Below are 12,636 nucleotides of genomic sequence, written 5' to 3'. Positions count from 1 at the left end.
TTCTTTTTTTTTTCTGATTCATTTCTATGTGCAGTTCTCTCCACTGATCCCACTGGCCCCAAAGATGAACCTATCAGGCTCTGGTCCAGAAAAAACCAGAAGGAGGAGGTGTTAACTTCTAACCATTTGACTGGTCTCTTTTGAGGTCACCTGAACATGCTTTCTTGTTTTCCTTGCGCCTTTGCAGCTATGGCGCTCTTTGCCCAGAATGCTTCTTTCCTACCTATTGACCCAAATCTTAGCTGTCTCAAGACTGTTCCTCCTACCTGCGGGAAGGTCTCCTCCCTCTGACTTCCTGTAGCACGTGCTGACTGAACTCTTCCTGAGGCCCTCAACATCCAGGGCAAAAACCAGATCTCAGACGTCCCTATGTTTCTCATGTGCTGGCAAAGAGATGTGCCTGGCACATATCAGAGGGGCAGAGAGTGAGGCTCTACCTTAGGAGGGTTTTTTAAAAGATATATTGGGTTTTCTTTTTTTTAAAATATTTTATTTCTTTATTCATGATAGACACACACAGAGAGAGGCAAAGACATAGGCAGAGGGAGAAGCAGGCTCCATGCCGGGAGCCGCCCAACACGGGACTCGATCCCGGGACTCCAGGATCCCGCCCTGGGCCAAAGGCAGGCACCAAACCACCGAGCCACCCAGGGATCCCTGGATTTTCTTTTTTAAAGTTTTTTTTTTTTTTAAGTAATCTCTACAGCCAATTTGCGGCTCTAATTCATGGCCCCAAGATGAAGAGTCACATGCTCTTCCGACTGAGCCAGCCCAGTGTCCCCTTAGGAGGGTTTGAAGAAAGATGGGAAACTAGTCCTTTGGGATTGGGTAGGATATCAAGAGGCAGGAGGATGGACCAAATGACCTTTTTAAAAGCGTTCTATCAGTCTCAGCTCCTTCTTTAAATGCTTTCAACCCTGCCATGAAAACTGTCATCAGAACAACTAAAGTAGTGAAATTGACAGGTGTTGCCTCTTCTGTATCACAAAAAGTATGAAAGTTTTAAAATGGGGGTGGGAAAATCTGCAAGTTGAGTAGGTAGCTCCTGACTTGCAGCCCCATCAAGACCCACCCGAGGCCCGCAGGTCACCACAGTTGCAAGTGGAGTGCAAGGCGCAGCCCGGAGGGCCCCCAAGGAGGCTGGAAAGGGTTACCTTGGTATAAGACAGCAAATCCCTGGGCCTGATTGATGCGATCAGAGAAGAAGTACAAAATGACAAAATCCAGAGAGACGTTAAAGGATAGAGGTGGGCGGTTCCTCCCATTGAAACGGACCAGGACGCGGTGGGTGTAGCCGTCCAGCAGCTCCACCATGTCTGCAGAATCCCTGATGTCAAACAAGGTGAAGCTGAAGTGGATGTGGGAGGCTCCTGGAATCCGGATGGTCCAGTAGCAGACCCTCCCCGTGGCATAGGTGTCGGGAAAGTCAGGGGAATACACCACGGAGGTCATGGCCGAGTAGTTCCCTCCGCAGGCGCCAACAAGAGCTGTGGGAGACAAGAGGACACAGGCCCTCAGCGTGGGGCACAGCCGCAGGGCTCACTTTTCAACTTCTTATGGACAAAACTCTTCCTACCTAACATGATCCAGTTTGCGATATTGTTTTTCACCTATAAAACCTGACTGTCTTATGTTTCAGGATCAAATCACAGAATGAATAGCTTAAACCCTGAACAAATGACTGTGGAGGCTTGCTTTCTTTCTTTCTTTCTTTCTTTCTTTCTTTCTTTCTTTGCCCTGGAGACCTTAGAATTAGCACACAGCACAGTGCTTAGGCCTATGTAGGGGCCGGGTTGGAGTCAGAGAGTCTGGGTCCGGAACCAGCTGGGCTATGTGATCCGAGGGACTGCACTTCACTTCCAGAACTCCTGCCTCTCTCAGTTTGGAAGATGGAGAGACCACCACCTGTTCCTGTATCACACAAATGCATGAGGATAGATGAGATGAAACACATGAAAACACTGGGGCATTTTTGCAAAGAGGCACTTGATGAGGTAAAGCTGCGAAAAGAGAAGGGGGGCTGCACATATTTATCAGGCAGGAAACTGTGGCACAAGCAGTGACTTTCTGCACAGGGGAAACACTTGGTTCTGATCACTCTGCATTAAGCACATTTGGTTTCCCTGGACTCCCCTTTTTGTTTGTGGGTTCTAGGAAGGGGATACAACCACTTCACTTATCAGTAAAGTGTAAACAAGGTCTTGGAAATGGAAGTCCTTGAGAGAAAGTACAGGACTGGGATTCAAAAAGCAGGCTTCGGGGGAGTTCCACTTCCCTTTGGTGTGTAGATAGCACTAAGAGAATGCTGCTTCCATCCAAACGATGAGAAAAAGCTCATATGTCTCTCCTTCACCCATCAGAAGCTAAAGTGTCAAGACCATCAAGAGAATTTAATTCTAAAAAAGTAAGAAGCCCCTCTAAGGAGAGTCAGGCCACACAAAGTGTTTCATCTTTAACAGACCATGAGAGGAAGAGGTGGCCACCAAAAAAGCAAGTAAGAAGAAAGGAGCTAAGAGGTTGAGTGTGGGCTAGCCTCTCAATCTAGAATGAGCAGGGGCCCTAGACACAGCAGGAGTCTAAACTCACTTTCAAGCAGTTCTGTGCAGACCTTCACCCAATGCTCACAAGAATAACTAGGATAGGGAAGGAGACCAAAGAGTTCTCCTTGGTGGCCCTAGTACAGGATGCCTCCATTGTTGTTGGGGGACAGGTGTGAAACCCTGTCTGCTTCCTCAAAAACAGGCAAGAGCCTGAAGTTGCTGTGGGAGGAGCAACAAATCCTTTTGCTCCCAGGGCCACTGGAGGGATAGAAACAAAATGTTTGCCTCTGTGGAGGGAGCAGGAAACTCTTTCCTTCCTGCCAAAGTAACCAGGCAGATCCACTGCTTCTGATGGGAAAAACCATCAGCCCCTGGTCACCCTGAGACCCCAAATCCTGCACAGATGTAAAGCAGAGGTCTGCTGCTCCTGAGGGAGGGGCAGGAAACCATCCTCCTTCCTGAGAGCCACCACAGATACAAGGCAGTGTCTGAATGCTGGCAAGAGAGGGGGTGTGTGGGAATGCTGAGAGGCCCCACCTCTGAGGCCCTATAATGTCCTAAGACTGAAGATGAGGCAGGAGGCCCAAGAACCCCACTCAGCTCACCTTGAGCATAGCACCAAGTAATAGGCAACAGCAGTCTACCACTGAAGGAGGGGAAAGTGCAGAGAAAGATTCCCTTCTTTGGCAAAGGCATGTAGGAACTACTCAAAGCTGAGGGTGGAATACAAACACTGGAAAAAAACAAACAATAACAAAACAAAACAAAAACAAAAAACAAAAAAACCCAAACCTTGGTATCCCAGGCCCCACACTAAGCACAAGGCAACAGAAGTCTATTGCTAGAATAATTTGAAGCCTGGTGTGCACTGAGGGTAAAGACAGAAATAATAATACCCAAACCCAGCTCATCTCCTGATATAATGGCTCAATCCCCACACTAAACTGGCCTGCCCATTTCCAGGGGTAAATTCTATTCTGTACTGTTCTTCTACACATAGTATATGGCATTGAACAAAATATTATACATAAAACAAGCAAGCAAGGAAGGAAAAAAGCAGCAAGAACAACAAAAAAAGAGGAGTTATCATCAAGTGATAAAACAATCTATAGGATCAGATTCAATAATGATACAGATGTTAGACCTGTTAGACAGGGGCCATGTGATTAATACAATAAAGATCTAGTGGTAAAGATGGACAATAAGCCTGAACAGATTAGAAATTCTAGCAGAGGTATATGGAAACTCAAAAGAATCAAATGTAAATGCTAGAAATAAAATATCAAAGATGAATCAATAAATTTGAAGGCAAGTCAATGGAAATTAACCAAAATGAAACACTGAGGAAAAAAAAAAAGAAGCGAGGACAAAACCCTAAAAACAGGACAGAGCATCCAGTACCTGTGGGACAATATCAAATGATCTAAGAATTAGAACTCCAGAAAGAGAAGAAGAAAAAGAGAAGGGGGCAGAAGAAATATTTGAAGAGATAATGGCTAAGAATGCTCCAAAGTCAATGAAAGATGATCTAAGACTCTCAGGAAACAATAAGCAAATAAATTTTAAAACAAAAATGAAAAAGCAAACAAAACAAACAAAAAACACACCTAGATACATCTTCATAGTCAAATGTAGAAAACCAAAAACAAACATAAAATCCTGAAAGCAGGCAGAAGAAGGAAAAAGATTATATACAGGGAATAAAGATAGAGCAGACATCTCTAAAAACTGTGCAAACCACAAGATGAAGGAATATTTTGGGGATACTGAAAGAAAAAAAAGAAACGTTCAGCATAGAATTCAATATCCAGCATAAACATTTTTTCTACAATGAAGGCAAAATAAGGCTTTCTCAAACAAAAGCTGAGAAAGCCACTGACAGTAGACCTGCATCAGAGAAAACACTAAAGGAACTTCTTTTGTTCAAAAGAATATACCAGATGGCAAATAAGAACATGAAAAGATGTTCAACATCACTAATGATTATGGAAATGCAAACTAAAACCACAATGATTTACCACTATGCACCTGCTAGAATGGCTAACACTAAAAAAATAGGCTACAAAGGGCAGAAGAGGATGTAAAACAACTGGAAGTCTCACATATTGTTTGTCAGAACGCAAAATGTTGTAGCCACTTTGGAAACAGTTGGCAGTGTCTTATGATGCCAAATATGCACTTCGTGTATGACCCTGAAATCTGACTCCCAGGTATTAACTCAGGAGAAATGAAAGCACATGTTCATGCGAACACCTGTGCATAGAGGTTAAGAGCAGCTTCACAGCATCTTTATCACAGACATACCAATGTCTATCAATGGATAAATGGATGACAAATTGTAGTATATTTGTACAAAGACATGTTTCTTAGCAACAAGAAGGAGCTGTGGAAACAATCATAGGTGAATCTCAAAAGCATTACATGAAGTGAAAGGAGCCAGATACAAATGGTTAAATACTGTTTGATTCCATTTATGTGACATTCTTCAAAAGACAGAACTACACAGATGGAATAGAGATTAGTGGTTGCTAAGGGCTGGGGGCAGAGAGAGGATTGACCACAGAGGGGACAAGAGATCTTTTTGAGGTGATGAAATGTTCTGTATCTTAACTGTGTATGTATTGTCAAATCTTATCAAACTGGTCAACTAGAAGGGTGATTTTTACTTTATTTAAATTACATCTCAATAAACCTAAATTTTTTAAAAAGGAAAGCTGTAGAGAAAGATTTCCTGGGTAATCATCCTGACTTTCCCACATCCTAACTGAATTTGAACAAGATAACTTCTGTATACCTCAGTTTCTTCATCCATAAAATGAAAATAATAATAGTTTCTCCTGTACGTGATTTTATAAGAGTTAAAAGGAGTTGATCTATATAAAGTGTTAGTGTAGGATCTGGCACATAGCGTAAGCTCAGTATTAGTTATACTATTATTATTATTATTTGTAAAGAATGTTCAGGTTAAACTGATCTTTCTTTTTAAAAGATTTTATTTATTTATTCATTCATTCATTCATTCGTTCGTTCATTCATTCATTCATGAGAGACACAGAGAGAGAGGCAGAGACATAGACATAGGGAGAAGCAGACTCCTCTCAAGGAGGCCAATGTAGGACTCAATCTCTGGACCCAGGATCTGGCCCTAAGCCTAAGGCAGACACTCAACCGCTGAGCCACCCAGGCGTCCCTAAACTGATATTTCAACAGCAAAGGCAGATCTTAAACTTAGAACTTTCGATTTCTAGATGTGTGCCATGCAGACAGCAGATTCAGTTCAGCAACTTTGAGAGCAAACACATGACATCTCCAACAGATTATTAAAAAAATTTTTTTAACATTTTATTTATTTATTCATGAGAGACACAGAGAGAGAGAGAGGCAGAGACACAGGCAGAGGGAGAAGCAGGCTCCATGCAGGGAGCCCGATGTGGGACTTGATCCCGGGAATCCAGGATCACACACTGGGCCAAAGGCAGGCGCTAAACTGCTGAGCCACCCAGGGATCCCCAGATTATTAAAATTCAGTGATAATTTGACAGGAAACTTGAAATTTAAGAATATATTTCAAGATCTTATTTTTGCAGGGGAAATTAGCCTGCATATACAATCTGGGCAGGTGGAGGCCCTGGGATAGCCCTGGGCAAAACATCCAGTGGCAGAAAGTCAGGGTCCCCCCTGCCTTCCTTGATTTAGCACCTCCATCCTGCCTCAATATCAGCTAGGTCAGTTTCTTCAGGAATAGACTTCAGGCATCAGCAGGAACAGCTAGCCTCCCCCAGATGCAGCTGACTGCTCTGCTTCTAGACATGAACGATACTGGCATGTCTCAGGAAATAAACCTTAATCAAATAGGTCCCAGCCATGAATCAGGTTTCCCTGGATTGGCACCCAGAAAAGGAGAAGAGAGTTACCGTATTTCATCGGTTCTAAGGGGAATATTTTAATCTTTAAAACTGGAAAGCGTCTGTCAGTCAATGCATGTCATTGTTTAATTGGAAATACTTTTTTCCTCAGTGATACATACAATGATGTAGCATCTTGGAGTCTATAAAGTACAATTACTAAAGCAATCCTAACAGTCAGAACCTACTGGACCTTAGGCCTTCAATATTTTTTTTACTATTAATCTCTCCTCTTCCCACTAAAATATAAGTTCCACGAGGGAAAGCTCTCCATCTATGGGACCTTGGGCAAGCTGTTGAACTTTTACGAGCCTCAGTTTCCTCCTCAGGCAAATACGGATGATAGTACCTGCTTCACAGTATTATAATTAAGGGAGGGATTGCATGGCAAGTAAATAGCACAGTGCCCTAAAAAGATATAAGTGCTCAACCAATGTTACAGAGTAAGGACCAGTCCACACGACTCACTTCTTTCAGTGCCTAGAAGCTGAGAAAGACCTAAGAGGTCAGCCTGGGCCATCTCTGTAACCTACCGTTGACTCCAGCCTCTCTGATCTTTTATTTGGTTTTGTTAATTCAATAAATTAACTTCTAGGGGCAGCAGATGCTCTGAAGCTTCTGTCAGTGCTGCATTTATACATGTACTGAAGTGCATGGCCTACTTCAGCATCCTCCAGGAGCTCATGAGAGCTTGCCAGAAAATCAGCCATATGCCCCATGACAAATTACTTGATGTGGCAAAGATGACTGAGCAGACGGCTGCCACCATAGTTTGTCTGCTGAGGCACAAACGCAGAGTAAAAGCCACCAGAGCTGAGGAGCCTGCAGCATCCTTCCGCAAGGTGCGGAGAACAGAAGGAACTCACTGACACCCTGACTGACTGAACAGAACTCTGTTCACATGCTTTTGGAGCGTTAAACTGAACCCGTTATCATGACCTGTCTTATTATTGTTAGTAAAAGGGATTCTAGCTGCTGAAAATAGAAAAATAAAAACTGGGGCGCCTGGATGGCTCAGTTAAGTGTCTGCCTTTGGCTCAGGTCATGATTCCAGGATCCTGGGATGGAGCCCTGCATAGGACTCTGTGCTCAGCGGGGAGCCTGCTTCTCCCTCTTTCTCTGCTTGCTGTTCCCCCTTCTTGTGCACATTCACACTCTCTCTCTGTCAAATAAAAAAAATTAAAAAAAGAAAAACATCTTAAAAAAAAAAGAAAAAGAGAAAAATTGTGGCAAACCTGGGTTTGAATCCTAGCTTTGGCTCTTATTCACTTGGACAAATTATTTTATCTTTTGATCTACAGTTTTCTTATCAACAGGCTGTTGTGAGAATTAAATAACATAAAATAAACAAGAGCACCTGGCATCCAAGCTAGCACACAGCAAGGGCTCAACAGACACTCAATAAAAATGTGCTAAATGAATGAAAGATTATCATATGAAGGTATTCTACTTTTTAAAAGATTTTATTTATTTATTCATGAGAGACTCAGAGAGAAAGAGAGGCAGAGACATAAGCAGAGGGAGAAGCAGGCTCTATAAAGGGAGCCTGATGTGGGACTTGATCCCAGGACTCCGGGATCACACCCTGAGCCAAAGGCAGATATCCAACCACTGAGCCACCCAGGCATCCCATGAAGTTATTCTATTTTTTATTGATATAAAATCCACCATCCCAACAATTTTAAAGTATACGGTTCAGTGGTATGTGTTATAGTCCCAGTGCAGTATAACCACTGACATCTGATTCCAGGACATTTTTATCACCCCAACAAGAAAACCCATACCTACTAAGCAGTCATTTCTCATCGGCTCCTCTCTCCTCAGCCCTTGATGACCATTAATCTGTTTTCTGTCTGTATGGATTTGCCTATCCTGGACATTTCCTATAAATGGAATCATAAAATATTTGGCCTGGGGATCCCTGGGTGGCTCAGCGGTTTAGCACCTGCCTTTGGCCCAGGGTGTGATCCTGGAGTCCTGGGATCGAGTCCCACATCAGGCTCCTTGCATGGAGCCTGCTTCTCTCTCTGCCTGTCTCTCTCTGTTTCTCATGAATAAATAAATAAAATCTTAAAAAAAATAAAATAAAATATTTGGCCTGGTGTGTCTGTTTTCTATTGCTTAGCATCGTGTTTTCAAGGTTTATCCATGGTGTAGTGTGCATCAGTATCTCATTCCTTTTTGTGGCTGAATAATATTCCATTGTATGGCTATAACATATTTTGTTGATCCATTATTCAGTCGATGGACATTTGGGTTGGTGCCACTTTTGGGGCTATTGTGAACAGTATTGCTGTGAACATTCCCATACAAGTTTTTATGTGAGCATATGTTTTCAACTCTCTTGGGTATATATTTAGGAGTAGAATTGCTGGGTCATAAGGTAATTCTGCTTCACGTTTGAGGAGCTGCCAGACTGTTTTCCAGAGCAGCTGTACCATTTAACATTTCTACCAGCAATGTATGAGAGATCCAATTTCTCCATATGCTCACCAACATCTATTTTCCAGTAAAAAAAATTAACACTATGCTCTGCTTAAAATAGAAAAACAGGTAGCGAACCCATACACCCTGCTTTTTTTTTTTTCTGTTTACTGTCTAATCCCATGGCTTGTGAGCCCTGTCAAGATATTTATCGTCTTCATGTCCTAGGGCTCTCTTCTGTAAAATTAGAGTGATGATCATAATGCCTTCCTCAGATGGCTGCCAGGAGGACCTAATTTGTATAAATTGATAATTTATATAGAGCCTTAATACATACTAGGAACTCAATGTTTATTTCCTTTCTTTCTTCACTTAATAGTAGACCAGGCAAATTTGTAAGCTCAGCAAACATACTCTCCTGGGCAAGGGTGTCAAGGCAGAAGATTTTATAATAATGGACTTTGGAAATAAAAACTTAAATAGAAGTGCAGGGCATATTATTTGCCGACCATCTTAAACATTAGCCAAGTTTCAGTCTTTAACTTTAACAGAGGAACTCAATTATTTGTCTTGACATAACAGGATGTATAGGGAGCCACTGGCAGTCTCCAGCAGGCACACTCAACTAAAAAGACCAACAGTTGACCATATGCATTCTGCTTGCCAATCCGTCCCCTGTTCTTTGCCTAAACACACACTTCTGATGACATCTAAGCTATAACCTGTGAAAACATCAGTTATAAGCCTGGGATGGCTTTATGTCGCCATATGTAGTAGCTGAATTGTGTTGTCCAAAGAATACATGTTCCAGTCCAATCATGCCTGGTAGTTGTGAATGTGACCTTATTGGGAAATAAGGTATTTACAGGTGTAATCAAATTAAATGAGGCCATAGTAGATGAAAGAGGGCCCTAAATCCAATGACTAGTGTCATTATAAGGAGGTACAGAGAGGCACAGAGGCACAGATGGACAGAGGGACAATGGCCATGTGAAGAAGGAGGCAGAGATTGTAGTGATGCAGCTACATGCCAAGGAATGTCAACAACTGCAGGCAATGACCAGAAGCTTGAAAGAGGCAGAGGATTCTTCCCTGGAGCCTTCAGAAGGGAGAATGGCCCTGACAACACCTTGAGTTTGAACTTCTAGCCTCCCAAACTATGACAGAATAAATTTCTGTTGTTTTAACGCACCCAGGTTGTGATCATTTGTTATGGCAACCCTAGGAAACTAACATAGCATATGACATTTTTGCTCGAAACCAAGCCACTCTATCAGGTTAAGAGGTCAGTAGTAGATCTACTCTACCTTAATGACTAACAAAGACCTATAGTCTCTATAGTGTATCTTAGTAACCTCAAGCCTTTCCCTTTGTCTGTTTCACTTCTGACACTCCATTTTCTACAATTTAAAATCTGGTGCTAAAAAAATAATAATTAAAATAAAATAAAATAAAATAAAATAAAATAAAATAAAATAAAATAAAATAAAATAATCTGGTGCTACATTGGTATTGTGGCTCACAAAGTCTCACTACTACTGAGTGGATGCAGGGGTGGTGGTAGTGGTGGTGGTTGTGATGAGGGATCAGGTTGTCCAGTGGTTAGAACCACTGGGACAGTGGGTTAGAACCACTGCAGGAGAGGCCAAGGTCCCAGATTCATATCCCATCCATAGTGCACCCTGTCCCTAGCCAGCATCTCACATATGTAGTGGGTCAGAGGAGGCTGGTCAGAGCACACTCAGGATCAGGCCCAGAAAGACAACTTTAAGCATATGCGTTCTTCTCAGCTGCATCACTATAAGATCCCAAATGCCAAGGAAAACACTGCAGGGCTTGGAAATCAAACAATTAAAACAAGAGGACCTTAAGGCTGACACTGAACAGCTGTACCAGTGTCAATGTTAAGTTGCAAAGGTCATCTTTTCTAGATTGCCTAAGTATCCCATGACAGGCCTCATCTCTTCAGAGCACATGGCACAAGTGTAATTAATTACTTGTTAAATGTCTGTCCTTCCTTCTAGAGGATGGAGCTGAATCTTCTTGGTCAGTGTTGTATCCCCAGAGTCTGGTCAGAGTCCTCCTGACCTGCAGGAGGTGCTTAATAAGTATTGCTATGTGGATGAATGAATGAATGAATGAATGAAAAGAAGAGAGAGAGGCTGGTCATAAATGTTCCTCTGTACAAGTGTTGCTGTGTCTTGGGCAGTAACAGGCAAAGGGCATACTTACTGTCAAAGAGGATGATCCTGCCATCGCCACCACAGGGCTGGGTGTGATCCCCGAAGCAAACACTGTTACACTCAGTACTGGCTGCCTCCCCGTACTTCCAGTAATCAGGATTGTTTCCACAGAAGCAAGCATAGCCTGACTCCATCCCAGCAAACTGTCACAGTAGAGAAACAGCACTTGGTAAGTGTCAGTCGGGAGTATCAGGTGGCCTGAAGGAGCCTGGAAGGATCAGCCTCCAGCCTTACTCCTGGGCCCCTCTTTCTGAGGGCTCTCCCTAGCTCCACTCCCTTGACATTCATTACACACTATTAATAACTATATTTACCCTTCAGTGAGCATCTCTTTTACTGCTTGCATCTCTACTGTACTTAAGTGAATTTTTTTTTTTAAAGATTTTATTTAGGGATTCCTGGGTGGCCCAGCAGTTGAGCGTCTGCCTTCAGCTCACGGCATGATCCTGGAGTCCCGAGATCAAGTCCCGCATCAGGCTCCCTGCATGGAGCCTGCTTCTCCCTCTGCCTGTGTCTCTGCCTCTCTCTCTCTCTCTCTCTCTCTGTGTGTGTGTGTCTCTGTGTCTCATTATTTTAAAAGATACTTTTTAAAAAAAAGATTTATTTATTTATTCATGATAGACATAGAGAGAGAGAGAGGCAGAGACACAGGAGGAGGGAGAAGCAGGCTCCATGCCAGGAACCCGACGCGGGACCCGATCCCGGGATTCCAGGACCGCTCCCCAGGCCAAAGGCAGGCGCCAAACCGCTGAGCCACCCAGGGATCCCCTAAAAAGATACTTTTTTTTTAAAAAAAGATCTTATTTATTTATTTATTTGAGAGAGAGATAGAGATAGATCATGAGTACAAGTGGGGGAAGGCAGAGGGAGAAGCAGACTCCGCGCTGAGCAGGGAGCCTGATATGGGACTCAATCCCAGAATCCTGGGATCATGACCTGAGCTGAAGGCAGACACTTGACTGACAGCCAACCAGGTGCCCCTTCAGTAAGTTTTAAGGCAAGTATTGGGTGGAAGCCCACTAACTTGAAACAATAATAGCAGCTCAACATTTTTTGAATGTTTACCGTGTGCCAGGTAGTAGGTGCTTTATGGCTAGTCCTCACCACAAACTCATTACAGGCCCCTCTAAAACTTTTCATTTTATTTATTACCATACGGTAAAACTATTTATATGGTATATAATTCTATAAATTTTAATCCATGTATAGATCTGTGCAACTACCACTAAAATCAAGATATGGAATAGGCACATCACCCAATAACCTTTCTATCCCGAACCCACCACTTTATACTTCTCCCTCCTATCAGTTTGCTGTTACTATAGTTTTGTTTTTCAAGAATATCATATGCTAAGACTGAATGTTTATGTTCCCCCAAAAGTTATATGTTGAAATCTTAACTCCCAGTGTGATGGTATGTGGAGATGGAACATTTGGTAGGTGATTAAGGCATGAGAACAGAGCCCTTTTGAATGGGATTAGTGCTCTTACAAAAGAGACCCCAGAGAGCTCCCTAGGTCCTTC

At 42.7% G+C, this 12,636-nt stretch overlaps 1 protein-coding gene across 5 annotated transcripts in view; it reads right to left on the bottom strand.

Moving 5' to 3' along the window:
* KREMEN1 (kringle containing transmembrane protein 1) overlaps positions 1 to 12,636 on the bottom strand; it is a 73,766-nt gene that overhangs the window by 10,996 nt on the left and 50,134 nt on the right. For all 5 annotated transcript variants that reach the window (XM_077874196.1, XM_077874197.1, XM_077874198.1 and 2 more), the window contains 2 exons: positions 11,102 to 11,255; positions 1,155 to 1,487 (listed from right to left, as the gene is read on the bottom strand). In XM_077874196.1, the coding sequence (XP_077730322.1) occupies positions 1,155 to 1,487; positions 11,102 to 11,255 (487 nt within the window). The remainder of the gene's footprint in view (positions 1 to 1,154; positions 1,488 to 11,101; positions 11,256 to 12,636) is intronic.

Source organism: Canis aureus, chromosome 27 (genome assembly GCF_053574225.1).
Source record: "Canis aureus isolate CA01 chromosome 27, VMU_Caureus_v.1.0, whole genome shotgun sequence".
Classification (NCBI taxonomy): domain Eukaryota; kingdom Metazoa; phylum Chordata; class Mammalia; order Carnivora; family Canidae; genus Canis; species Canis aureus.
This window is presented reverse-complemented; position numbering and strand designations above follow the sequence as displayed.